General features: G+C 41.3%; 2 protein-coding genes across 2 annotated transcripts in view; both read left to right on the forward strand.

The window, feature by feature from the left end:
- LOC119657106 (ubiquitin-like protein 3) overlaps positions 1–12940 on the forward strand; it is an 82348-nt gene extending 69408 nt beyond the window's left edge. Inside the window, exons 2-4 of the mRNA XM_038063865.1 lie at positions 2760–2868; positions 2934–3098; positions 11160–12940. Of these exons, the coding sequence (XP_037919793.1) occupies positions 2760–2868; positions 2934–3098; positions 11160–11224 (339 nt within the window). The 3' untranslated portion in view covers positions 11225–12940. The remainder of the gene's footprint in view (positions 1–2759; positions 2869–2933; positions 3099–11159) is intronic.
- Positions 12941–17590: 4650 nt separating this feature from the next.
- LOC119656925 (probable cyclin-dependent serine/threonine-protein kinase DDB_G0292550) lies at positions 17591–18685 on the forward strand. Its single transcript, XM_038063618.1, has one exon. The coding sequence runs from the start codon at positions 17591–17593 to the stop codon at positions 18683–18685; it is 1095 nt and encodes a 364-aa protein (XP_037919546.1).
- Positions 18686–25397: the final 6712 nt, after the last annotated feature.

Consider the following 25397-nt stretch of genomic DNA (forward strand, 5'->3'; position numbering starts at 1 on the left):
CGGGTAGGTCATGTCTGGTTTATCGGACCGCTTCAACACGGTAACTTTTGGAGTTACTGTGGAAGACGTTGCGCAATGCAGGAGCGCCCTGATGACTGGGGCTGGGCTCTGCAACTCGACAGTTCGGACATACGGGGTTACGAGTGTTCGGGCGTCCGCAACCGAAACAAAAGACTTTGGGATCCTCCCAACAATCTTCAAACAAGTGTCCAATCTGCCGACAATTCCAGCAGACCAAGTTCAAATTTCGATCACGAATCTCAGACTGAGGATTTCCTGAGATGTTCTTTATGTCAACACCCTCTTCAGATTCAGCAGAATAGCTGTGTAATTGGTGAGAGAGCCTGCTTGAGAGACGCTCCTCTAAAATTTCGCTCTGCTGCACTAACTTATGCAGCTCGCGAACCGTACTAGCCGGAAAATAGAGAAGTTGCCTCTGAATGTCGGGTCTCAGCCCACGACGTACCAACTCTACCAATTTGTCTTCCGTTAAGAAATTTTCTAGCCTATTGGCTAGCGAACAAACAGCTTTATAGTAACTGTCGAAATCTTCGGATGGACCTTGCGTGCGATCTCGCATCAGTTCAAGGATATCCCAGTCATCTAGAGAATCCTTAAACTCATGACGAAGAGCCTCACGAAAAGAGGTCCACTCGATTCGTCCGACAGACTGGTGGTAGTCCCAGTACCAATCTGCTGCTCTGTCTCTGAAAAGGATATGTACATAAGTAATCTATGTTATAAGCGGGCCAAATTCTCCTTGACTTGGCAGAGCTCGTAAGCTTTCGCCATCTTAGGCCCGCGGCTGCTAGGTAGTGCGAACAGACTCGGCCTCTGACAGCCGCCAGCGGAACACCGACTGTATTCACCGAAATTCTGTCAAGAGCAGAGCCTCGTCTGGCCAATCCGTCAGGCCGCTCATTCCCCTCTATGTTCATATGCCCGGAAACCCAGAGGAGGGTGACGTTGAGCGTGTCGCCCAGACGTTTCAGCGCGTCTCTACACTGCCCCACCAGCCTGGAAGAAGTCGTCGCTGAATACGAGGCTTTGATGGCTGTCGGTCAGAATGGCTATGTTATGCTTGGGGCTCGAATCTCACTCCAGCCATCGACAGACTTCCAATATCGCCAGTACTTCCGCCTGGAATACACTGGCGAAAGCTGGGAAACCACACGCCGACTCCACAGGCCATCTTTGATCCGTCGGTAAAGAATACTGAGTCATAACCTTGGAACACGCCACCGGTCTTCCACTTTGCCATGGTTGGAAAGTCCACAGCAAAGTTTCTCGTGAAATTCAGCTTGCATGTGGCATAGTCCGTGGGGAATGCAAAGATTTCCCGAGGTACTTCGTCTAGAATGTTACTGTGGCCGTAGGACTTCGCTGCCCAGCATTCGGACTCACATAGTTTGACGGCACTGCACGCTGCATCGTATTTAATGTGGAAGTCTAAGGGGAGGAGATGCAGGAGTACATTGAGAGCATTTACCGGGCAGAACTGCAGAGCCCCAGTAGCACCTACACACGTGGTTCTTTGAATCCTATTAAGCTTCATTCTATTGTATTTTTTTCTCAAAGCCTGCTACCATAAAATAGAGCCGTACGTTAGGATCGGACGCACTACAGTGGTGTATATCCAGATAACCATCCTCGGCCGGAGACCCCATTTTTTGCAAAGGTTCTCTTGCAGGCATAGAAGGCTATACAGGCCTTCTTAACCATCAGTTCTATGTTCAATCTCCAATTTAGCTTAGGATCCAGGATTACACCTAGATACTTTACATTAGAGGAACGAACCAACCTTTGTTCATTCAGCCGTCAGTGAATAGCATCAGTGGCGTTTTGGTTGGGTTTATGCTGAGTCCGCATCTTGCCACGTACAGGCACACATTCCGCAACGCTCCTTCCATGATGTCGCTCATAATGGACAGAAACATCCCTGATACTAATATCACCAAGTCGTCGGCATACGCCACCACTTTCACCCCGCTGCTGTCCAATGTACGTAAAATTTCGTCGATTACTATTAAACAGGGCACCGGTGAAATGGCGCCACCCTAGGCGTGCATCTGTTCACAGATTTGGTCAAGTGGTTGCCTCCCAGATCCGACATTATGCCATCTGGGCCTGGAGATTTATAGGCGGAGAAGCTGTTTATAGCCCAGCCGATTTTATCCTCGATAATTACCGATTTGATAGTTTCGCACAGCTGGGGTGGCCGCAAATCCTCCAAGCAAGGTTCTAACTCACAGTCTTCCTGGCTGGCGGGAAAGTGCGTTTGAACCAGCAGCTCCAATGTTTGACTAGAAGATTTCGTCCAGGAGCCTTCCGACATTTTAAGAAAGGATGGGCTCTATGTTCGTTGGACAGAGTCTTGTTGAGCTGCGCGGAATCACTGGTGCTTTCGATGTTCTGACAATGGTCCAACCAAGACCATCTCTTGGCGGTCGTGATGGTCGACTTGTACTTCTTCAGGCAGTGGGTGAAGGGAATTTGTATCTTCTTTCGGAGATATACGGCTATGACAATACCTCCTCACAGTCATATGAGGTCAAACTGTTTTGCAGCTTTGAACACCGACCATTCCTCCTTCCAAATTGCAATTCGCAATTTAAGTCGGTTCGGTGCATTTCACCAATTTAAGTCGGTTTCTATCATGCAATTAAATTCACATCGTAAAATGTTCAATATGTATTTGTATTTTATTACTTCTATTTTGATATTGATTGATATTTATATCTTTTTATTTCTATTTGCAGATTAACTTACGCCTAATTCTGGTTAGTGGCAAAACAAAAGAATTTTTATTTAGCCCCTCAGATTCAGCTGGTGATATCGCACAAACAGTGTTTGATAATTGGCCAGAAGGTAACAAAAACAATTTAAAAAAAAATTAATCTATTTAACCAACTATATTTTGCATGAACTTTTAGATTGGGAGGCCGAATTGGTTTCGAAAGCGGAAATATTACGGCTTATTTATCAAGGTAGATTTTTACATTGCAACGTAACGTTAGGTGCACTAGGACTTCCACTGGGTAAAACCACTGTTATGCATTTAGTTCCACGAGACAATTTGCCAGAACCGAATTCTCAAGGTATGTAATGATTTAAACAGGTTTAATTTTAAGATTACGGAGAATTGCCACCAATTTATTTATTACTTAATAAGTAATTAATATCGTATAATATGGAGTAGACTACACTCTCGAAAACTCTGAAGCAAGCAAGATCACACACAAGGATAGTCACCATTGTTTTCTGCAAGTCCTTCTATAATTATTATCCACCTTCGCTATGCCCTGTGAGTTGGAACTTAAGAATACACTCAAAGTCTTCAACGCCGCCGATAGAAAACGAATTATTTTCTGGAATATGCGGGTTGCTTCTTAAAAATTTTCGCCTTCCGGCAGAAGTTCAAATTGCTCCATTCGGCTGCGTGAATCCTTGTTATTTTCCCCTTCAGACTAGACTTGACAGTAGATGGCCGGATGCCAAAAGCTGGTTTTGGCTCTACCATTGTGAATTCAAAACCTTGGCGAGCCAGTCTGTTAGCTTCCTCATTACCAGTGATGTTTGAGCTCCCTGGCATCCACATCAGAAATGTTTCGTTCAGTCAGCCAAGTTTCAGCAGCATCCGATGACGATTCCACACCAACTGGTTTGATATCTCGTTGCAATTTAGTGCTGATAATGCTTCTCGACTGTCGGCACATATTCGAATGATGCGATCCCTCCATTTTTGCCGCAATTAAATGGCATATATCTCCGCCTGGAATATGGTTGTCGTTTTTCCGAGAGATCAAGCCAACTCCATAATCAGAGAAGACCCCTATGGCCGATCCGTTTTCCATGATTGACCCGTCGATGAAGATTATTAAGTCTGTAATCCCAAAAGATCCGTGGTCATTTATCAACCATTCTTCTCTTTTGGTGATTACTATGGAGTATGTCTTTTCGAAGACGAAACTGGAAACCATATGATCGGCGGGCATTAGGGCCAGCTGATGCTTGCAAAGAAATTTCCAGCTGGACGCATGACCGTATGATTGGCCGCCTTCCCACGCGCCAATAGTATCAAACCTATATGCGTCGTTAGCTACTTTCCGTTTTACCTCCAAATGGATTGGGGGTAAGTTTAGAATAGCTTCGATTGCTACTGTCGGCATACTACTCATTGCTCCAGTAATACTTAGGCAACCGAACCTCTGAATCTGCGTCAGCAGCTTCCTGCTGTTAGTAAAGTTCAGCCTCGGCCACCAGACGATGCACGCATACATCAAAGTGGGTTTTTATTTTATTGTGGATGTGTACATCCAATGAATCCGTTTTGGTGAAAGTCGTCAGGTCTTACCTATCGCAGTCCTACAGCACCAAGGCAATTTGCAGGATTTCTGGTTGTTCCTGGATATGGTGCTTCCACGTTAACTTGGAGTCGAGACGTACTCCCAAATATTTGATTATTTGTACCAGCTTAATTTCTGTCCCTGCTGAGGTGGGTAGCGTATAGCTGCCCCACCTGATGTTCCTACTAAACATAACTAGTCCCGTCTTCCTAGCATTTAAGGTGAGTCCATTATGGAGGCACCAAATATGGATTAGATCGTCCGCAAATGCTTGTGCGAAGATCTATGTGTCTTGCAGGAGCCATAGCAAGGTGTCCATTACCAGGAGCAATAATAGAGAGAGAGAGAACCCTTCCCTGTGGGCAACCCCTAAGACAACCTGCCTCAATAGACTTCTGTCCGACCTATATGTGAATTTTTCTCCATTCTAGCATGTGGAGGACCCAAATGATTAACAGCGAATCGATTCCACGCTGTCTTGCCGCCGAATGAGGCATAATTGAGGCATAAATGTCCATAAATGCGCCTAAGGCGTATCCTTTATCCGATATTAACTTTTCAATTTTTGCCGTTAGTTCATGAAGTGCTCTCCGGGGATTTGCCTTTCTGGTAGGCATATTGCCTACACTGGGGTTGGAATATAAGCGTGCGCTAGGCAAGCGGATTGGGGAATGTATAGACCCAGGGCATCCATCCCTTCTATTACTAGAGCAGAAATAATATCCTCCGGACCTGCAGATTTGTATCTATGGAACGAATTAAATGCTCATTTCACTCGCTCCCGTGAAACTACTTTGCATACCAGAGTCCAATCTTCCGATTATGCCAATTACGAAATCAATGCGACATCTTGCCTGACCACATTGAAGAAAGTTCATTATCCAAATTGAGGATCTGCAATTCGGTTCCTATCAGATACTCGAGTAGTCTCGATCCTCTCGCGTTGATGTTGGAACTTCCTCAGCATATATGGTTGGCGTTAACATCACATCCTGCTATTATTCCCATGCCTTTACTGTTGGCATATTGGTTAGCTCTGATGTTCCCACTGGGAACTTTCTTATACGTTGTAAGAGAAATAAACAAAATCTCAAATCTCCCTATCTTCCTGTTGGCTTTTATGGTCAGTTTGATCGTTGTGTTGTCGCCATCACATAGGTCGTTAACCAAGATAGCTTGGAGATCTTTTGAAACCGGGAGCGGGGTCGATCACTTCCATTGGCATACAACAAGTCAGCATGTCGGGAGTTTAATCCCCTAATTTCCACACCAACAACCCATGCTTCTTGTGTGAAGTATATACATGTCGTGCAGCTATTGATCCGACAACTGATGAGTGCAGTTGCCGCTTTACAATGCTGCAAATTTATGTGAGAAATATGGCACCTCACCTACAGTTCAGCTACAATCCCCCACGATAGTTTTGGGAGCCGACAATTGTAATCTGACGGTCTCAAGCCCGTAGTAGAGTCGGTAGCTCGTTTGTTCCCGAACCTTCTTAATATCCGCTTGGGGAACGCCGATAGTGAGGAAAGTTTCCGGCCTATCGGCTCTTCACCCTGCTTTGCTACCTAGTAACATCCAGGTAGAGGTGTTGAGATTATGCTGCACTTCAAGTTGTTCCAGGACCTCAGCACCATTACGTTCTTCTTCTAGAAGCTAGAGAGAGCACTTTCTAAACGATGGTAGCTCGGAAACCCTCTTCAGGATCAGGCGCGCATTTTCCCTCACATCGTTGAAGGAGGAGCAGTACTGTCTAAGCCACTCATTCTTGCTTTTGTCAGCAAAGTTTATCCGTAGCATTTTACGGTATACACTTACCGACTTAAAGCGTAGTATAATCCCTTTGAAGGATGCAGTCCTTACAGCCAGGAGGAGTTTCCTCCTAAGTTGCTCTGTATCATAAAAGGATCCATCGGTTTTGATAGCCTTGGTTGCAAAAGAAGACTTAATCGTAGCCGGTCGAGCCCTCTTTGCGCGCCATTTGAGCCGAAGAGTTGGGATCGTCAGAAGACCGCTGCTGCTTTGGTTTGCCCTTAGCTGCAGATGTCCCAAACGATCATTACCCTTCAACATTGGCACAACCCGGGGGTTGTGTTTTGCCCGAAGGCAGTCTGCTCGGAATCAGTTTGTCCGAAGGTGGTTTGCTTGAAGGATTTTTGCCTGGAGGCATTGTTTTGCCTAAAGGCTGTTTGCCCGGAGGCCGTTTGCTGGTCGAGGACATATACTTACCCGTAGGTAAGTAAGGCTTAGTAAGTGGCGTCGATTGGAACCCGCAGTCAGGAATGCTGTCAGAAGGGGACTGCTTTGACTCGTCCGTGAAAGACTGAGTCCCAGTAGAGTTATTTCCCACTTCAATAAGTAGCAAATCTGATTCTAGACTCAGGTTCTCCATCGAAGAGTTCAGAGTTACCCCTCCGTTCAGGGTTGCATCGTTTTTATCAAAGTGCTGTTGATTTCTTTTGTTTTTTGACTTAGTTTTTTCATAGTTGCCATGCCATGATCTTTGTTTTGCCGGGGAAAATAAGTCGATCTCGACAGAGAGCCTTTTTGCCGAGACAAGGCTAGTTAAAAGTGGGAGTCGACCGGTATCCAGAGTTCTCCGTTCACGACCACATCTTAACCCCTGTAACCATTGCCCTTGGCACGCTAGTCAATCTTGACTTGGGGTTTTTAGCTTCAAGTGTCATCTGGTTCTCCAAGTAATAGCAGTTGTGAATCCGGTGTCGGGTTGCTTCTGACGATTACCGTAAGATGAGCTCTTTTGACCTGGAAGCCGGTTACTGACAGACTTCAAACTGCAAGATTCCGGTCCTGGCTAAGGAACATCACAATTGTAGGTAAAATGTTACGTACCAACGGAGACTTCCGATATAGTGGAATTCTACGAGCAATTAAACGCAGTTCAGGGAAGGTTTCCTAAAGGTGACATTGTGATCGTAATGGGTGATCTAAATGCCAGAAATACGGGCATGTGATGGAGAAACACGATCTTGGCAACGGAGGGAGGTTTTTGGATTTCTGCAGCTTCTACCGCCTCGTCATTGGTGCTCTCATTGGTGGTTCATTGTTTGAGCACAGAGCCTGCCATAAGGTTAGTTGGGTTTCAACTGACCGACGCCGGATGGACAATCAGATCAACAACATCACAATCAGCGGTAGATTTAGGAGTTGCCTCCTCGAAAGGGATCACCATCTAATGGTCGCTTACGTTCACTTACGTGTTGTGTTCGCCACTTCTCGCAGGGTTGGAGAGCTGCGACCCCCTAAGTTCAGCATCGACCACTTGTATAATCCAGCTATCGCTCGACAATGGGAGAGCTATCTTGATGATTGGACGGTAGATATTCTAAGTAACTCGCGCGAGAATATTAGTGATCATGGGGCCGCCATAAAAAATGCTCTTTTGTCGGGTGCTATACAGGTTGTCGGCTATGTCCCGAAGGGGCATCATAAGATCTGACTGACAGCGGAATCGGATCGATGAACAGAAGGAGTTGAAGGTTCTACTGACCGCTGCGAGTGATGGCGGCGTGATGCGTTCGAACTACGACACCGAGCGAAATCCCGAGAAGTTCAGCCTAGTGTACGCCGTGCCAAGAGAGAATTTACTATTGCGCTAGACAGAGTAGCGGAAGATGCCGCAGATCGTAATGATTTCAGAATAGTATAATACATGACGAAAGAGTTTGCATGTGGTCACAAATCTTTCCATCCATCCACGATGGTGAAAAACTGAAGAGGCGGAAAGAACACTTCATCAGGGTCCTTAATCGTATTACATCCGGTGAGGTTCCTCCTCTTGTCGATGAGCAAGCAGATCTGTACACTCGTACGGAAATCTTGGGAATCCGAGTCCTTTCCCAGTGAGCGGAAGAAGGGCATGATCGTCAAAATCCCAAAGAAGGGGACAGGTTTTGAGTGTGACGATTGGAGAAGTATCTGGGTGCTCCCTGCCGTTGCAAAGATAATAGCTAAAATAATCCTGAAACTCATCAAAGAACAACTCGTTAGCTTGATCGGCACAGAGTAGGATGCTTTCCGCTCCGAGTCTTCCTGCACTGATCACATCAATACCCTACGGATCATTTTGGGCACTGTTGCCCGGAATTTAAATTTTGCTGCATCTGTTCTTCATCTTTCGAGAAAGCTTTCGAAAGCGTGAAGATTGAGTGTATCTGGAGTGCTCTACGCAGGAGGGGCATTTCGGAGAAACTAATAACTATTATCAGAGCGACATATGCTGGCGCAAAATGTCATATACTGCACTGAGCCAAATCTTCGTCAACAACTGTCTGCGTGGTATCCAAGGAGTAAGCTGGCCTGATATACTACAGAGTGCGGCGCGGAAACCTCCTTATTTGAACTGCACGTCATAAAGCGGCCATTAATCGTACGAAAGTAGACGTGTGAGTGGCGGTGTAAAAGAGCCAGAACACTCAAAAACCACTAGGACTCCAGAGAACGGCGAGAAGGTACCGAAGGCGAATTTGAAATCTTCCACGCGATCTGCATGCAGAATATGTGACTGTTTGGTATGCATAATCGAGAGCGGGCATTATTGGAGACAGGTTTTTTGAAGAAAATGGCAAAGGCAATTACAGTTACTTCTGACCCTTATATCCAGATGATTGAAGAATTTTTGCTTCCCAAGCTTGAAAAAATGAATCTGAGGGATATGTGGTTCCAACAAGACAGCGCCACAGCTCACACAGCACGTACATGGCTCTCTTCCGCGAACATTTTCCCAAACGTCTTATCTCTTGGCGCGAATGGCCAGCATTGGCATTGGCTGACAGCATTGACCCGAGATATTTAAATCGCTCAGTTCTGGATAGGTCACTGTCACTGACAGTGATAGTGCCTGCGCTTTATTTAAATTCAATCTAAGACCGTGCTATATGAGGCGATCATTCCATTTTTGGACAAGTTGCTCAAGATCTTTTTCGCTATTAGACGTCATCATCTGGTTAAAGCAATATATAGGGCGCTGGACATTGGATGTTCTGTATGACAGTGTCTATTACATGAACAAAGAGAAGTGGTGAGGGTGCACTTCCTTGATGAACACCAACAGAGAGACGATATGGTTTTGATACACCCGCCAAACTTCGAACTTTACTTTTCGGATCGTGGTAGGGCAATCGAACACAGTGCACGAGGTCTTCTGGCTGTCGTAGAGCCATACCAGATGAATTCATGTCGCACACGGTCAAATGCTTTCTCCAGACCCAGAAATAAAGAGGGCGATGCTTCTCACGATGTTTCTCCATGAGTAATCGCGCAGCGTGTATTGCGTCAGTAATTCCGCAGTTCTTGATATATCCGGCTTGATTCAGGGTTATTTAAACGAGTTCGCGAATACGGTTGTCAAGGATACATTCAAAAATCTTCATGGTATGGGAAATTAACCGGAGCTCGGGTGCGATGTCATCAGGTCCTGTTAATAATAATAATAATAATCGTTGGCGTAACAATCCATATTGGATCAAGGCCTTGAAGTGCGTTAGAGCATTTCATTCAAGACCGTAACGGTACACCACAGTACACTGTGGGAGGCAATGTGGTCAGCATTGCGTTCGCGCGAGATTATTACCCTGATTTGGCTCAGGTACTCATTCACAGCTGAGTCGACTGGTGTCCGACATCCAGTTACCATAACAAACAGGTCCTGTTGCTTTCCCCAATTTCGTTCGTTTTATTGCTTCCTCAGCTTCAGTCACGTTGACAGTTATGTCACCAGGTTTTACGTGAGTACCTGTCTCGTGGACTTAATCCCACGGTCTTCTTAAGACACGGATTGATTTTGTGACCACAATCACAGCCCCGCCGCAGCAAGCTATGACGGTACCAGTCTATACCGAGTGCATGGCTCAGCATTCATACTGGTGGATGCAAGACCTACCAAAGTCTCTACCGAACTAAGGAGTACGGCACCCGTGTTGAAACGCAACGCAACGCTGAGACCCGAAGGTCTCTGTTCGCTTGAACGCAATCACAACCCCTATGAAACTCCCACTAGGGGGCCAACCGCAAAGAACCGAGCTGAACGAACATACAACAGGAGTCCACCTGAAGTATGTGAATTCAGGGGCTATCCCGGTTCCCATGGTACCAGCACAGCCCTGGTAAGGTTTCGTGACTATTATCAATTCCTAACCGCGGGTGAATGGGCCTCAGGCAGTCCAAACTTGAAGCCTCTGAACTACAGGCTCTGGGCTAAGTTAGAGGAGACTACCTGCGATCGAACTTACACCGATTTGGAGCGTTTGAAGGCCAGCATCGTGCACGCAGCTCGAGAAATGCTGCTTCTTACCGTGCATGAAACGATCGATGCATGGCCTCAGCTATAAGGGCTTGCGACGGCCATTTTGAAGAATTTTTTTTCGTTTGAAAGCTCTATGTTTCCCTTTTCTAATGGTGTATTTTTCGATTGTTTGATTGACAGAACTTATGACTATACTATGTATAGTTGATATGTTAACTCTGACGTTTGATTGCCTCCAGGGATCGGTCATCCAGTCCATATTGGATCCACCTGGCTTCTGAAGACTCTCCATAAACGTGTATGGAGTACCTCATTCTGTTGCAGCCAATATTTTCATAAAGAAATTTCCACCAAGAAAAACGTGCAGAAATTGATTGCCAGCTTAATAAACACAGTGCTCTAATAATTTGAAATTTTGCCAAGGATAATGATAGCGTGACAAGTCCCTATCTTAAATTCGAAATGTAGCTCGAAAGTTGTTGATTTTGACAATTTTGAATGGTGACGACGATGCTTAATCCCATTATATTGTGTTCTTATTTCAGATCAACGGCAGAAAAGCAAAGGAGGTTCTAGTAGATGCTGTTCAACAGCTTGCTGCATTTTGTAACTAATTTTTCTAGGTCTAGTTATACATGTAACTATATAAGAATTATTTAAAGAAACTATTATTAATTTAATGTTTAGATTTTTATCTAAAGAGAACAGAAACAATAACCACACATAATATATATATATATAAAGCGCAGATAAATTATTTTCTTTAGAACTGTTAATTTTTGTCTCCTAACTAATGAAATAGTGTTATTACTACGTATTTGAGATCGAACATGCGGATCATGGGGATCATGCGGATGCAAAGTAGTATTTGATAAGAAACAATGTGTTGTGATTGAACAACAGCATTCAAAAGAAAATCAAAGATAAATAAAACTAAAGTAAATTGAGATTGTAAGAAAGTATCTAGTATCTAATGAAGTAATGAAGAAATATGAACGAGATTAGAGAATTTATTTAGATCAATTTATTAATCTCATTATAAATAATTGTAATTATTTGAATATAAGTGAAAACAATGAAACTGTGTAATCTTATGATAGGACGGAGGAAATGAGAGGTGTGCTGTCGATGCGCGAATTTTTCCCAGGCGGATGGACGGCACACCAAACTTTTTGTGGCTTCTAAAGCACTCACATGATAGCTTTCTGTTGTATTCGAAACCGTGAAAATTTACTAAACAAAACAAAAAAAAAATATTAGGATTTGTTGATATACTTTAAGCGAATAAGTGACTACTCTTAAACGCGCCGCAAAGTTATTCTTTAGTTGTGCTGAGGAACGCGGAAGATTATATTTGCGAACAAATTATTGCCCCCTTGGAGGCGTATTTTTACATCAGAATCGTTACTCAAACCGAGTACTTATATTTTACCCAAGGAGTTTCGTTTTTTTTTTCGTCTCTCCGAAACTCGATCGTCATCGTCCCTATTTTATTTTGTCTGGTGAATTTGATGTAGTTGACACTGTACTGTTTGCAAATCCAAGAAGATAAACTATTCAAACTCTCCGCTTTACTACTTGAAACTATAAACGATTAACATTACTATTTGATAGCATAGAAAGAACATAAGAAATCACCTACAAGTAACAAGTAAGACGATTGTATATACAAAACATAGATTAATTGCTGATCATTTTATTTGAGATGGTAAAGTAAATGTATTTTTTTTACTCGACTTTTTAAAGTGTTTATGTTTAGTTCGTTGCAAGCTATCGATTGAAATTTTCACCATATATTGACAGTTACTGACTGTAACTCCGCACGTCGTAATATGTGTATGAATTATGAGTACGTTAGTCTTGTTCTGATCTAAATTTTTTCACGTAAAACCAACATATCATATATGAATGCCAAGAGACTAAAAAATTTTTTAGGATAGGAAATTATTTGCTGTATTTTGCCCAAATATGTTAGATCATCTAAATTGTTTTATGATTAATGTGTATGTAGCTCTGTCTTGGATGAAATTTTGCTTAGGAAGTTTGTCTGCCTTTGATATACTTCGCATTCTCCATTGTATTTTGGAGCTGAGCCTAGGCTGAATGCAATTTCTTAAACTATCATCACGATGAGGCAAGTAGAAGGACAAAATTCAAGATTAGGGTGCATCTTGTTTAAACTATTTACCTCCTTGGCAATGAGTGCCCTTTCAGCAGATACGGATTGGGAATACAAAAACGAAATCTCCATTAATGTCTAGGATAGTGAGAGATCCTAAGTCCACATCCACTTGATGTTGGACCGAACCAAATGGAGAGCAACTTACTCTCACGTTCTTTGGTCCTCGGATCCCTCGTTTGGGGCATGGCACCCAAGCACTCAAAAATAGGGACTAATGGTTTCGTCCAGGGCAGATGCAACTCATCAGACGCTGCCTCACCTCTCCATATCTAAAGTATTTTATGGGCCATCATTTTCTTTTGATTAAGGATTGTACCGATTCTAAAACTATTTTCCGACAGGTTTCATCGATAACATGCGGCCGCTTCTTGTCACTGCAGGTGTCATGTCCCAATCAAACCCTCGTCGGTAGGACTAAATTCTTGTTCCTCAATTTAGCGAAATCTATGCTTGGAATAGAACGATTTGATTGTGACCAACATGATGGATCACTTCTTCTTATAGGTCCTACAAATAAGTTCTGTGGGTTTGTTTTTTTAAATTTGAAGCTTTATTGTGAAAAATTGGTTATACATTCATTGTTCAAAGTATTGCCCATTGCTAGCCACAACTTTCTTCCATCTTTCAGGCAATTCATAGATACCATCGCGCCAAAAATTGGCCGGCTTGGCCGTTATCCACTCATCGAGCCATTTTTTGAGTTCGTCGTAATTGAAGAAGTGCTGGTCAGCCAGGCCATGCTGCATCGACCGGAACAAATAGTAATCAGAAGGAGCAATATCTGGAGAGTACGGCGGGTGGGGTAGGACTTCCCATTTGAACGTTTCTAGATATGTTTTAACGGGCTGTGCAACATGTGGACGAGCATTGTCATGTTGCAAAATAACTTTATCATGCCTTTGCTGGTATTGCGGCCGTTTTTTCTTGAGTTCGTGGCTCAAACGCATCATTTCACGTCGGTAGAGTTTGCCCGTGACCGTTTCGGTCGGTTTTAGCAACTCATAATATACCACACCCAGCTGGTCCCACCATATACACAGCATGATCTTCTCACCATGAATATTCGCTTTGGCCGTCGATGATGAGACATGGCCGGGGTATCCCCACGTTGCCCGACGCTTGGGATTATCGTAATGGATCCACTTTTCATCGCCAGTAACTATTCGATGCAGAAAACCCTTCCTTTCTTGTGGTTAAAGTAGTTGTTCGCACGTGAAAAAACGGCGTTCGACGTCTCTTGGCTTCAGTTCATACGGAACTCAATTTCCGACCTTTCGGATAATTCCCATTGGTTTTAAACGGTGGAAAATGGCTTGCTGAGTGACTCCAAATGTTTTTCCAAGTTCTTGCATTTGCGATGGATCTTGGTCGAGCAATGCCTCTAGTTCTTCATCTTCAAAAATTGTTGGCCGTCCGGCGCGCTCTTCGTCTTCCAAGTCAAAATTGCCACTTTTAAACCGTCCAAACCACCTCTGACACGTTCGCTCAGATAGAGCATGGTCACCATAAACTTCCACCAAAATGCGATGACTTTCGGTTGCTTTTTTCTTCATATTGAAATAATGAAGTAGAACTCTCCGCAAAAACACATTATTTGCGTACAAAATTGGCCATTTTCGTTGATGAAAAACGTATTGTTGTTTACACTTCAATTAAATAATTTATACTGACGTTTGTGCCTATTGACAGTAGCTTTCCGATAAATGTTTGGAAATGTAGATCAATGGAATAAAAAATAAGCTCGCCATCTATTGTGAAAACCGACAGAACTTATTTGTAGGCCTAATATAAATAATTTAAGATTCGATGAACTTGAAAGAAAAATAAAATGTTCCGGAAACCTTCATATACCTCCATAACAAAGAAATGTTCAATCTCAAATATTGGGTTGGGAAAAAGAAATGTCGTATTTGTGATCGAAATTTGACGCTTTATTTAACATACTTGGAATTATCCGATTTAAGTCAAATATGCGCTGTTTTGTTCGCAAACTTGTTGCCATTTAGAAGGCAACTTCATTATCCCCCCCTTAAAAAATCCTTCTCCTTATTTGCAAAAACTCAGGCAACCAGTTTTCGCAACACTCTTTTGAGGCGAACTTAGTAGCACCAAAAGCGTTTTGCATGGACCGAAAGAGATGATAATCACTTGGTGCCAGATCCGGACTATACAGTGGGTGCGATAGGACATCCCATCCGAGCTCCCGTAGCTTCTGGCGGGTCATCAAGGATGTGTGAGGTCGAGCGTTGTCCTGGTGGAACACAACACCATTCCTATTGACCAATTCTGGCCGCTTCTGGTCAATCGCCTGCTTCAAACGGTCAAGCTGCTCACAGTAGAGGACCGAGTTGGTCTGGCCATAGTCGAGCAGCTCATAGTGGATGATTCCCTTCCAATCCCACCAAACAATCCGGGCTTGGCGATGGTTTGGGCCGGCTCGCCGCGCTTCCACCACAATTTGTTTCGCTTAAGGTTGTCGTACGTGATCCACTTTTCATCACCAGTCACCATCCGCTTCAAGAATGGGTCGAATTCGTTCCGTTTCAGCAGTTAATCGCATGCGTTGATTCGGTCCTAGAAATTTTTTTGCGTTAATTCGTGTAGCACCCAAACATCCAGCTTTTTTTGGAAGCCAATCTTCTGCAAATGGTTCCAAACGGTTTTATGGTCTATACTCAGTTTCTGGCCAATCGAGCGAATGCTCACATGCCGGTCTATTTGATGATTTCGACTTCAGTTTCTACGACGATTGGCCTACCAGTACGGGGTGTATCTTCGACACCCACTACATCAGAACGAAATCGATCGAACCAACGCTGTGCTGTGCGAATTGTTACAGTATCGGGCCCATAAAATTCACAAATTTTTTCGGCCGCCTTCGTTGCATTTTTACCTCTCAGGTAGTAAAAACGTAAAATATGACGAATTTCTTGCTTGGTGGACTCCATCTTTGACGCGCTATAACTTGAGACTGAAACGTACGATCACAACGCTGTCAAAGAGACACTTGTAGCGCAGAATGTCGTCTTCAAATCGCCGTATAATATGACCCGATGCGATAAGTAGAACACAAGATAGGTTTAAGTGTTGCCGCCTATTGACAAAATACGACATTTCTTTTTCCCCAATCCTATATATAGTGAAATTCTACCTTTTACATCAGCTCCGATTTAATCGATGAATGGATTTGTCCTTGTACATTGCCCAAAACACTTTCCAAACAAAGCTTTTTATCTAATTGGACGCTATGATTGCCTCGACCGTCGCCCAAGAGGACACTTCAAAACAAAAATCTTTTAGCTAATTTCTAAATCTTTAAAAAAAAAAAAAACTTTTTCTTTGTCCCAATGGTTCCCAAAGTATTACATATAAGTTTTATTACACTTTTTATTGTGAATTCTTCTAACCTGTGATATAATTCCATCTATAATACTATATTTTATGTATTTGTTTTTTTTTTCTTGTTCTTTACACCTCGATTTCCTTCATATCACTAAAATTGTGTGTTTCTTCATACTTTACTCCTTCATATTTTCCTAATTGTTAATTTAAGATTATATATTTGAAGTTGCAATAATAGTATTACTAAAAATTAAATTTATGTCAGAACAAGATTTACAAAATTTACGTTATGATTTTCCTAATAAAGTCGTTTTTGTCTGTATAATTTCCATACAAAATGAGAAAAATACTAGATATATAATTGAATAAATTAATAAGAATGATATAATGTAAACAAAATGAAAGAACGAAAATCGTAGTTAAAGTGTACATTTAATTTTAAAAGGAAAATAAACATTTTCGTTAACGTGTTAAATAGTTGTTGTTTTCTTCCATGAATGTATCGATAAATGAAATGTTTTTTGCATTGCATTTGACCAGGATCGCATCGTAATGTCGCTTTTCTACTTCCTGAGTTGTGTCTCGGAAAATTTCCACGACCACGGGGCGCGCAAGTCACATATCAGTCTAGGTATAATGAAATACTAGCAAATGCAATGCAACACCTTGCACATGCAGCTGAGTAAGCAGCTTGCAATTTGACCCTTTATAAAAATTCCACAATATGGCAAAAATGCAGACGACAGGCCAGCACTTTATTTTGAATAAATTAGCGACTGATATGTGGTTTCTCGCAGTCCGTTCTCGATACCATTAGCTGTAATGCTGTCCGTGGAATTTTGAAATCGTTTTATTAATAAATTGTGTAAAGTACAAAGTGTTTGTTTTTCTTAATTGTGGATTATCACAAGTGAAATTTGGACAACTTCTTTTTTTTTTCGCGAGTCGTAAGGCCACAACAAAACTGGCGCAGTCGGTCAACCTTGTAAATCGGAAAGTGATTATTCGTGAAGAATAAGCCGATAATAAGAACAATAAAACACAAGTTTGTAAATCAAATATAGTGTTCGAAAAGAACCAATTGATTACAAACCTTAATAAATCAATTAGTAAATTTTGTAAATCAAAAATAGTGTTCGCAAAGAACCTTTTGATTGCAAAACCTAAAAACACACATTGTAATCATAGTAAGTGTTCGCGAAGAACCAATTGATTACAATTAATTAAACAATTAACGTATTACCTAATTACACGCAGCTAAAATCATTATATTGCAAGTACAGGAAGTCACCCAAACTGTTTTAAATTATATGGTGAGACTGCCATATAAGCTTGCTCAGTTTTAATAACAACAATAATATAAAGAGTGAAAGTGCTTAGCGAATGCTTAGCAGCAAAAAGAGACGGTGCCATAAATTTGACGTGACAAGGAACATTGAAAATCAGGAAGAAATGGCAGAACAAGTTCAACATTTGCAACACCAAATTCAGGAACGAGAACAACAAATCCATCAGTTGGCAGAGGCATTAGAATGGTTAACACAACAACAACAGTCGGCGGAAAATAGACACAGGATCATGAAGGAGATCCAGTTCATGAGTTGTTTTACGGGCAGTGGCCCAGTGTCCGTTAATGCATTTATCAAAAACGTAGAGTACTACCTGAACAACATAACCGACCCAAATGCAAGGAAAGCAGCAACAAGGGCAATATACCAGGAAAAAATCCAAGGGGAGGCGAAAAATGCTGTTATGGGTTTACCTGAACCCGACAACTGGGATGACATCAAAAGCAGCCTGAAACTACGGTACCGACCGGAACTGGAACCGGCGGAAATTTACCGACAAATTACCAACCTGCGAGGAGATACGGTAAGCGATCTTGCTATCGATATACTAAATTTAAAATATAAGGCTGAGGAAATTATATTGTATTATGAGAATGATATGAATGTAGACCTAAATAGCGCTGAATCCCTATTGGTAAATGTTGTCAAAGAAATGACACAGGGTGTATTGTTAGAGAAAATTTATAGTCTAAAAAGTGTAAATGAAATTGTAAAAATCATGAGAGAGAGACGTTTCGAAGATAGTTGTATCAGACCAGAATTCCGGAAAACTGACGTGTCTAGCTATAATAACCATTTCAATAATAAAAAGCACAAAAATAAATTTCGAAAAAATTGGAGTCAAAATAATTCTCAGGATAATCCAAAGTATCAAGGAAATCCTAGCCAAGACATCCGACAAAACGACCAAAACACTGATAACAGACAATACAATAACAGGGAGGAATACAATGTTAGTAATTCTAACTCACAAAATACGAACGAAACCCGTAATCACAACCCTTCCAGAAAATTTAAAGCCAATTATAGACAGGGTAATTCACGTCAATATTCGAATACTCGAAAGCATCAGCAAGTAGAGCCCATGGAGGTGGACAATATCCAAAACACCTCATTGCGAAAGCCCTCTAGTAACTCACGGCAACCTTCCGAACTTGATAATAACTCGAACGAAGGAGGCCAATTTTTTATCAATTAGCCTCGGATGAGTTACCCTTAATTAAGATTACAATAGACCAATCAAAATTTATAGCTTTGGTAGATACAGGGTCATCCTTTAGTTTAATAAATGAGAAACTAAAGCAATTTCAGAAAATAAAAATCAAACCAATACAATTCCGCACAATTACTAACATAGATGTAATTAATTTCGAGGTGCATACACCTTTACCAATCGAAATCAATGCCCCACCAGGATTTAAAGTTCGCTGGAAGGTTAGGGATTTAGGAGAAAGGAAATATGATTTTATTATAGGGATGGATATACTTAACCAGTTGGAAACAATAATAAACTTAGAAAACTGTTATCCTTAATGGTCAAGTAATCCAAATGGTAAATAAACCTTATCCGGTGAAAGAGATATGTTTCCTTGAAGCTACAAGTCCTGATTACCTTAGTAGACTGAAATTAAACCATTTAAACCAAGAAGAAAAGCGAGAAATCTTAAAATTAATCAAACAATTTGGGGAGATATTCTTTAAAGAAGGTGACAAACTCACCAGCACACCAACTATAATGCATGACATAAAAACAACGACAGACCAGCAGATAAATGCTAAACTGTATCGCTATCCGCCCAAGCACGAGGAAGAAGTGCGACGCCAATTAACGGAAATGGAGTCACAGGGCATTATAACAAAGAGCCGTTCAAAATACTCAAGCCCTCTGATTGCCGTCCCTAAGAAGACGGACAACTCAGGAAAACCTAAATATCGTATAGTAATCGATTATAGAAGGTTAAATGAGGTAACGGTGGACGACAAGTTCCCGTTGCCTAATATCGACTCAATTTTGGACAAACTAGGGAGGGCACAATATTTCTCCACGATAGACCTAGCGAATGGCTATCATCAAATTTTAATAAAACCAGAAGATCGGCATAAAACGGCATTCGTTACTCCTCACGGACTATATGAGTTCGTTAGGATGCCGTTCGGCCTAAAAAATGCGCCCGCCACCTTTCAGAGGCTTATGAACGACATTTTACGAAATTTTATAAATAAGACCTGTGTCGTGTACCTAGACGATGTGCTTATTTTTAGCACAACGTTACAGGAACACATTAAAAATTTAACTGACATATTTAAGGTTCTAAAGGAACACAAATTGAAAGTCCAAGTCGACAAATGTGCTTTCATGCAGCACGAAACAACCTTTCTAGGGCACATAGTTACAAAGGAAGGTTTTAAACCTAATCCTGCGAAGATTGACGTCATTAAAAACGTACAACTACCAAAAACGACGAAACAAATTAAGAGCTTTTTGGGTCTTACAGGATTTTATCGAAAGTTCATTCGGGACTACGGCAAAGTAGCACAACCAATGATAAAATACCTTAAAAAAGAGGCTAAAATCAATATCAAAGATCCAAACTATGTAGAGGCTTTTGAAAAACTTAAAAGCCTGATTTGTTGTCCACCTATTCTCCAGTTTCCGAATTTTGATAAGCAATTCCATTTAACAACAGACGCCTCTAATTATGCGATTGGTGCCGTACTATCACAGGAAGGACATCCGGTGTGTTTCGCGTCAAGAACGTTAAATAAGCATGAAAGAAACTATTCGGCCACAGACAAGGAGTTCTTGGCCATTATGTGGGCAGTGAACTACTTCAGGCCTTATCTTTACGGTAGCAAATTCATATTATTTACGGATCACCAACCAATAAAATTCTTACATGCAAAGTATAAAGGAAAAGAGTTATCCCCGCAGCATCAACGGTGGCTCCTGAGACTAGGGGAATACCAATTTAGCATACAATATTTAAAGGGAAAAGAAAATCATGTCGCTGATTTTCTGAGCAGGCTTAAACAAACAGATGCAGATGAGGAAACATCAAGCAAATTATTTAGCCGTACAAACTCATATTCGGAGTTACCAGAGCTGTTTAACATGGAAGATGAAGATGACGTCACTATGGCAACAGTCCACTCTGCAGACGAAGAGTTACTTGACCACATCCCTATCAAAGAGGAGATAGTCAACAAATACAAGACTCAAATAATCCTTACTAATGATAAAACTAGAGAAATGGAGGCAATTCATAACAAACGGATAATATATATTGCAGAATATGACTTCGATAATCTATCTGACATCTTCAGACGCTACATTAAGAAGGGTATCACTGGAATTTTCTCTGAAATATCGGATCGGAAATACAATTTAGTCCAAGAAAAACTTAGGGAAATGTACTCAAACGATAATCAAATAAAATTTGTTAGATGCGCATTTAGAGCAGAGGATATGCGAAGTGAAGTAGAGGCCGTCAGGCAAATTTCCCTATATCACGTTAAAGAGAGTCTGCACTCTGGCATTCAGGAGACATTCAATGCGATAAAAAATTAAATATATTATCCTAAATTATTAGAGCTAATAAATATCGTAATCAACCAGTGTGAAGTGTGTCAAGAAATAAAGTACGATCGCCGACCAATAAAACCCAAATTTCTATATAGTGAAACCCCAAAAGATCTAAACGAAATTATACACATAGACATATATACCATCATGAAACATAACTTTTTAACAGTAATAGACAAATTCTCAAAATTTGGAACAGTTTACTACCTGTCAGATAAAAATCATATGACGATTATAGAAAAATTAGAGGAACATTTTACAAAATTTGGAAACCCTGAAAAGTTAGTCGCTGGAAACGAGTGTAATGGAATCTTGATAAAAGATTTCCTACAGAAGGAGGATGTCGAAATGCATCTAACTAAACCGAATAGTCATACAACTAAAATTAATAACACTTGAAATTATTAATTTAATATATTTTATTGATCTTCATCCTCTGACAGTTCCAACTAGACTCTTAGTTATTTATTTAATATATTTTATCGATCTTCATCCTCTCACAGTTTCAACTAGACTCTTCCTTTTATTATCTTACTGCTACCTTAATACCTACGATGCTCGCTCGTTTGTGCATCCGTTATGCAAGTGCACTTAATAATGTTTATGATTCTATTGGTTTGTGCATCCGTTATGCAGGTGCACTCAATAATGTTTATGATTCTATTAGTTTGTGCATCCGTTATGCAGGTGCACTCAATAATGTTTACAATGTTTCGGAATTAACTGTAAATGGGAGATAAGCGACCCAAGCGGATATTTAACCTACAGGACTTGCAGATATAGAAAGGTTCCACGAGACTTTAGTAGAAAAATTCAGGATTATCTATAACCAGAAGAATGGATTGTCCCCGCGGCGAATTATCCAACAAGCGGCAAGGAACTATAATGAGCGGTTTCATTCGTCAATTAAATGTACACCTACGGCAGTACAGCGACATAAAATTGATTTTGAAAAGGTATTCACAAATTTAAAGGAATCAAAGAACAAATGGTTAGAAAAATGTAACAAAAACCGAGAAGACTATGCCGAAAATAGAAGTACGGGATTTATAAAAAACTACAAAGCTACGCGGCAAAAACATCTACCGAAATTCAGAATATCAAAACTGGACAATGTACATCCAGTTAACATAAAAAAGAAACCGAAATTTTGCAATGAAGACGTCCCAGAAAAAGAATGGATTTTAACCACCGAAGAAGGAAAAATAATTGAAAAAGCAATAAATGGTGACGCTCAAGACGAGGTTTTGGCATCAAAATTCAAAATAGACATAACACGGGAAGACATAAGAACGTTGATGGAAGGAGAATGGCTCAACGAAAATATAATTAATTTCTATCTGAAACTTTTAGAAGATCGAAGTAAACAGGAAGACAACTTAAATCTGCCAAAAATATACTCCATGAACACATTTTTCATCTTACGTTTATTAGAAGCAGGATACCAAGCGGTCCGTAGATGGACACGCAAAATAGATATATTCTCTCACGATATTATATTAGTCCCTGTGCATGTTAACAATAACCATTGGTGCATCACAATTATCGATTTGAGGCACAAAACCATAAAATACTATGATTCATTAGGTAACACTAACCAAGTAGCTCTGAAAGCCTTGAAAGAATATTTAGAACAAGAATCATTAGATAAACACAGTAAAATACTGGATATGTCGGAATATATAATAGAGAATGTTGCTGATGCACCACGTCAAAGTAATAGCGACTGTGGAGTTTTCAGCTGCATGATAGCAGAATATGCCAGTCAAGATCGCAAAATCACGTTTACACAAGAGGATATGCCCTATTTCAGAAAGAAAATGATAGTTGAAATCATTCAAGGCAAATTATTTTTTTAATTCTACAGGTTTTTATGAGGATATTGTTCCTAATTCTCATCCTTTTCACCCCAGTAAGAGGGGCACTGAACATATTCGAGTTATCGGAGCAACGAGATTTTGCCGAAATCCAATTAAATAAAGTCGATATAGCTAATGAAACATCTTTAATTATACATGTCATAAATACAACAGAAATTTTAAACCTTATAAATAGCTTTTCTGAAAATATAAAACATTTGGACGTAGAACACCAAAAACCACTGTTTATAGAACTTGACCATCTAAGAAATAAAATTAATACGTTAGTTCCCCTAGTAAATAGAAGAAAAAGAGGGTTAGCCAATATAGTAGGCAATGTACAAAAGTGGTTGTTCGGGACTATGGACGAACAAGACAGCCGGGATATTGAAGAACACTTCCAGACTACTGACATAAACCACCATAATACAATAAACCAACAAATAACAATAAACAATGTATTCAATGAAACAGTTCACCAACTAAAAAATACAATAGAATCGGATCGAAAAATAATTTTATCTCGATTTAATAGTTTGTCGAATTTTCAATCACAAATAACATATACTATGATCAACTTTTTAAAGTTCAAATATTGAAGAGTAGAATAGAACACATTCAAGATAACGTTATTTCGGCTAGATACGGCATCCTACACCCAACTCCGCCATGCTATTAACATAGTATGCTGGTCCCAAGCCCAGGTAAAGGAGGAGGGTTTGAGGCAACGTACTCTGTACTATCCTCAGTAAAACAAAAATAAAATGCTGAGATCAGGGAAAGAGATAAATAGAGTATAGTTCGAGTTATTCTACTATGCTAAATCCTACCTGATCTCTCTTGGTGACAGGCCCCGCGACAGGTCGACCAAGAAAATGCATACAATGTCGTTATAAACATGATGATCGGATTGAGTCACAAGCCTCGGAGAAATGCTAGGGCGTCCACCTCAGTCGACGCGGCAGGACGGGCCCCGGTCCTGTCGAGAAATGGGCAAGGGTTCTTGACGCATGGACGGCGTCAGGACGTAAGCAAGTTAGTCCGCACACAACGAACAAAACAAATACGTGTCTGCACGCTAAATGTTGGTACCCTAACTGGAAAGACGGAGGAACTCGCAAGAGCCCTTCGGAAAAGGTGCATTGACATCTGCGCTCTGCAAGAAACCCGATGGTCTGGTTCCAAAAGCTGCGACATTGAACGCGAACGCGGTAAAAATGGCTACAAACTTCTCTATTTTGGTAACCCACACACTCAATATGGTGTTGGCATTGCCATATCAGAGGGTTTCCGTGATGCCATTAAAGAATTCGAACGATTTGATGATCGGCTGATGAAGCTCACCATTATATCAGCTGATCGCACTATTCACTTCTTCACCGCATATGCACCACAGACAGGCCGACCAGATGCCGAGAAAGATGCCTTCTGGCAACTTCTCGATGAAAAGACTTGTCACGTGCCTGCTGACGATTACATAATCATTGCCGGCGACCTTAATGGTCATGTGGGTGAAAAGGCAGACGGTAACAGGTGCCATGGGGGAAAGGGGTTCGGAGCGCGCAATGAAGGTGGCGAGCGTATAATCGATTTTGCGGACACCCATGACCTTGTACTTATGAATACATGGTTCATCAAACGATTGTCTCATCTCCCACATTTTATAGTGGGAACAATAAAACGCAAATCGACTATATTCTCATAAGACGTCAACATTTTACCACTGTCACTGATTGCAAAGTCGTTCCCTATGAGACCATCGCACCTCAGCATCGGCCGTTGATTGCTGTCCTGCGAATTAAGCCACCGATAAAACGACGTGAGGAACGCACTGGTCCGCCGCGCATTAAATGGTGGCGATTTGGTGAGAAGAATGAAGAAACGGTCTCACTCATACGATTGCCAACCATTACGAATGTGGAAGAATCATGGAACCAAATGAAAGACACGATCCACAAAGCGGCCTCTGCAACCCTCGGGGTCACCAAGCCGGGTAAGCGGTACATCAACCGAGATACTTGGCTTTGGAATGATGATGTTGAAATGAAGGTCCGTGAAAAGAAACGCCTCTACCACAAATTTCTCGACGATAAAACGCCTGCTAATTGGCAAATTTATAAGAATGCCAACCGGGAAGCAAAGAAAGCGGTCGCTGTCACCCGAGCGAACCATTTCAAAAATCTTTACGATAAACTGGACACTCGGGATGGCGAGAGAGATCTGTATCGACTTGCTAAAAGCCGTGATGAACGCACACAGGATATCAAACACTTCTGTTGTGTTAATGACAAGAACGGTACTTTGCTTACCAACCGTCGAGCCGCAACGGATAGATGGCGAGAATACTTCGAGCAGATTTCAACTGAAGAATTTGCTCATCCTCCACTTCCTCAATCATTGCCGACATTTGGAGCAGTTCCACCAGTCAGCGTAACTGAAGTCGAGGAGGCAATAAAACAAATGAAATC

Source organism: Hermetia illucens, chromosome 5, assembly GCF_905115235.1.
Source record: "Hermetia illucens chromosome 5, iHerIll2.2.curated.20191125, whole genome shotgun sequence".
Classification (NCBI taxonomy): domain Eukaryota; kingdom Metazoa; phylum Arthropoda; class Insecta; order Diptera; family Stratiomyidae; genus Hermetia; species Hermetia illucens.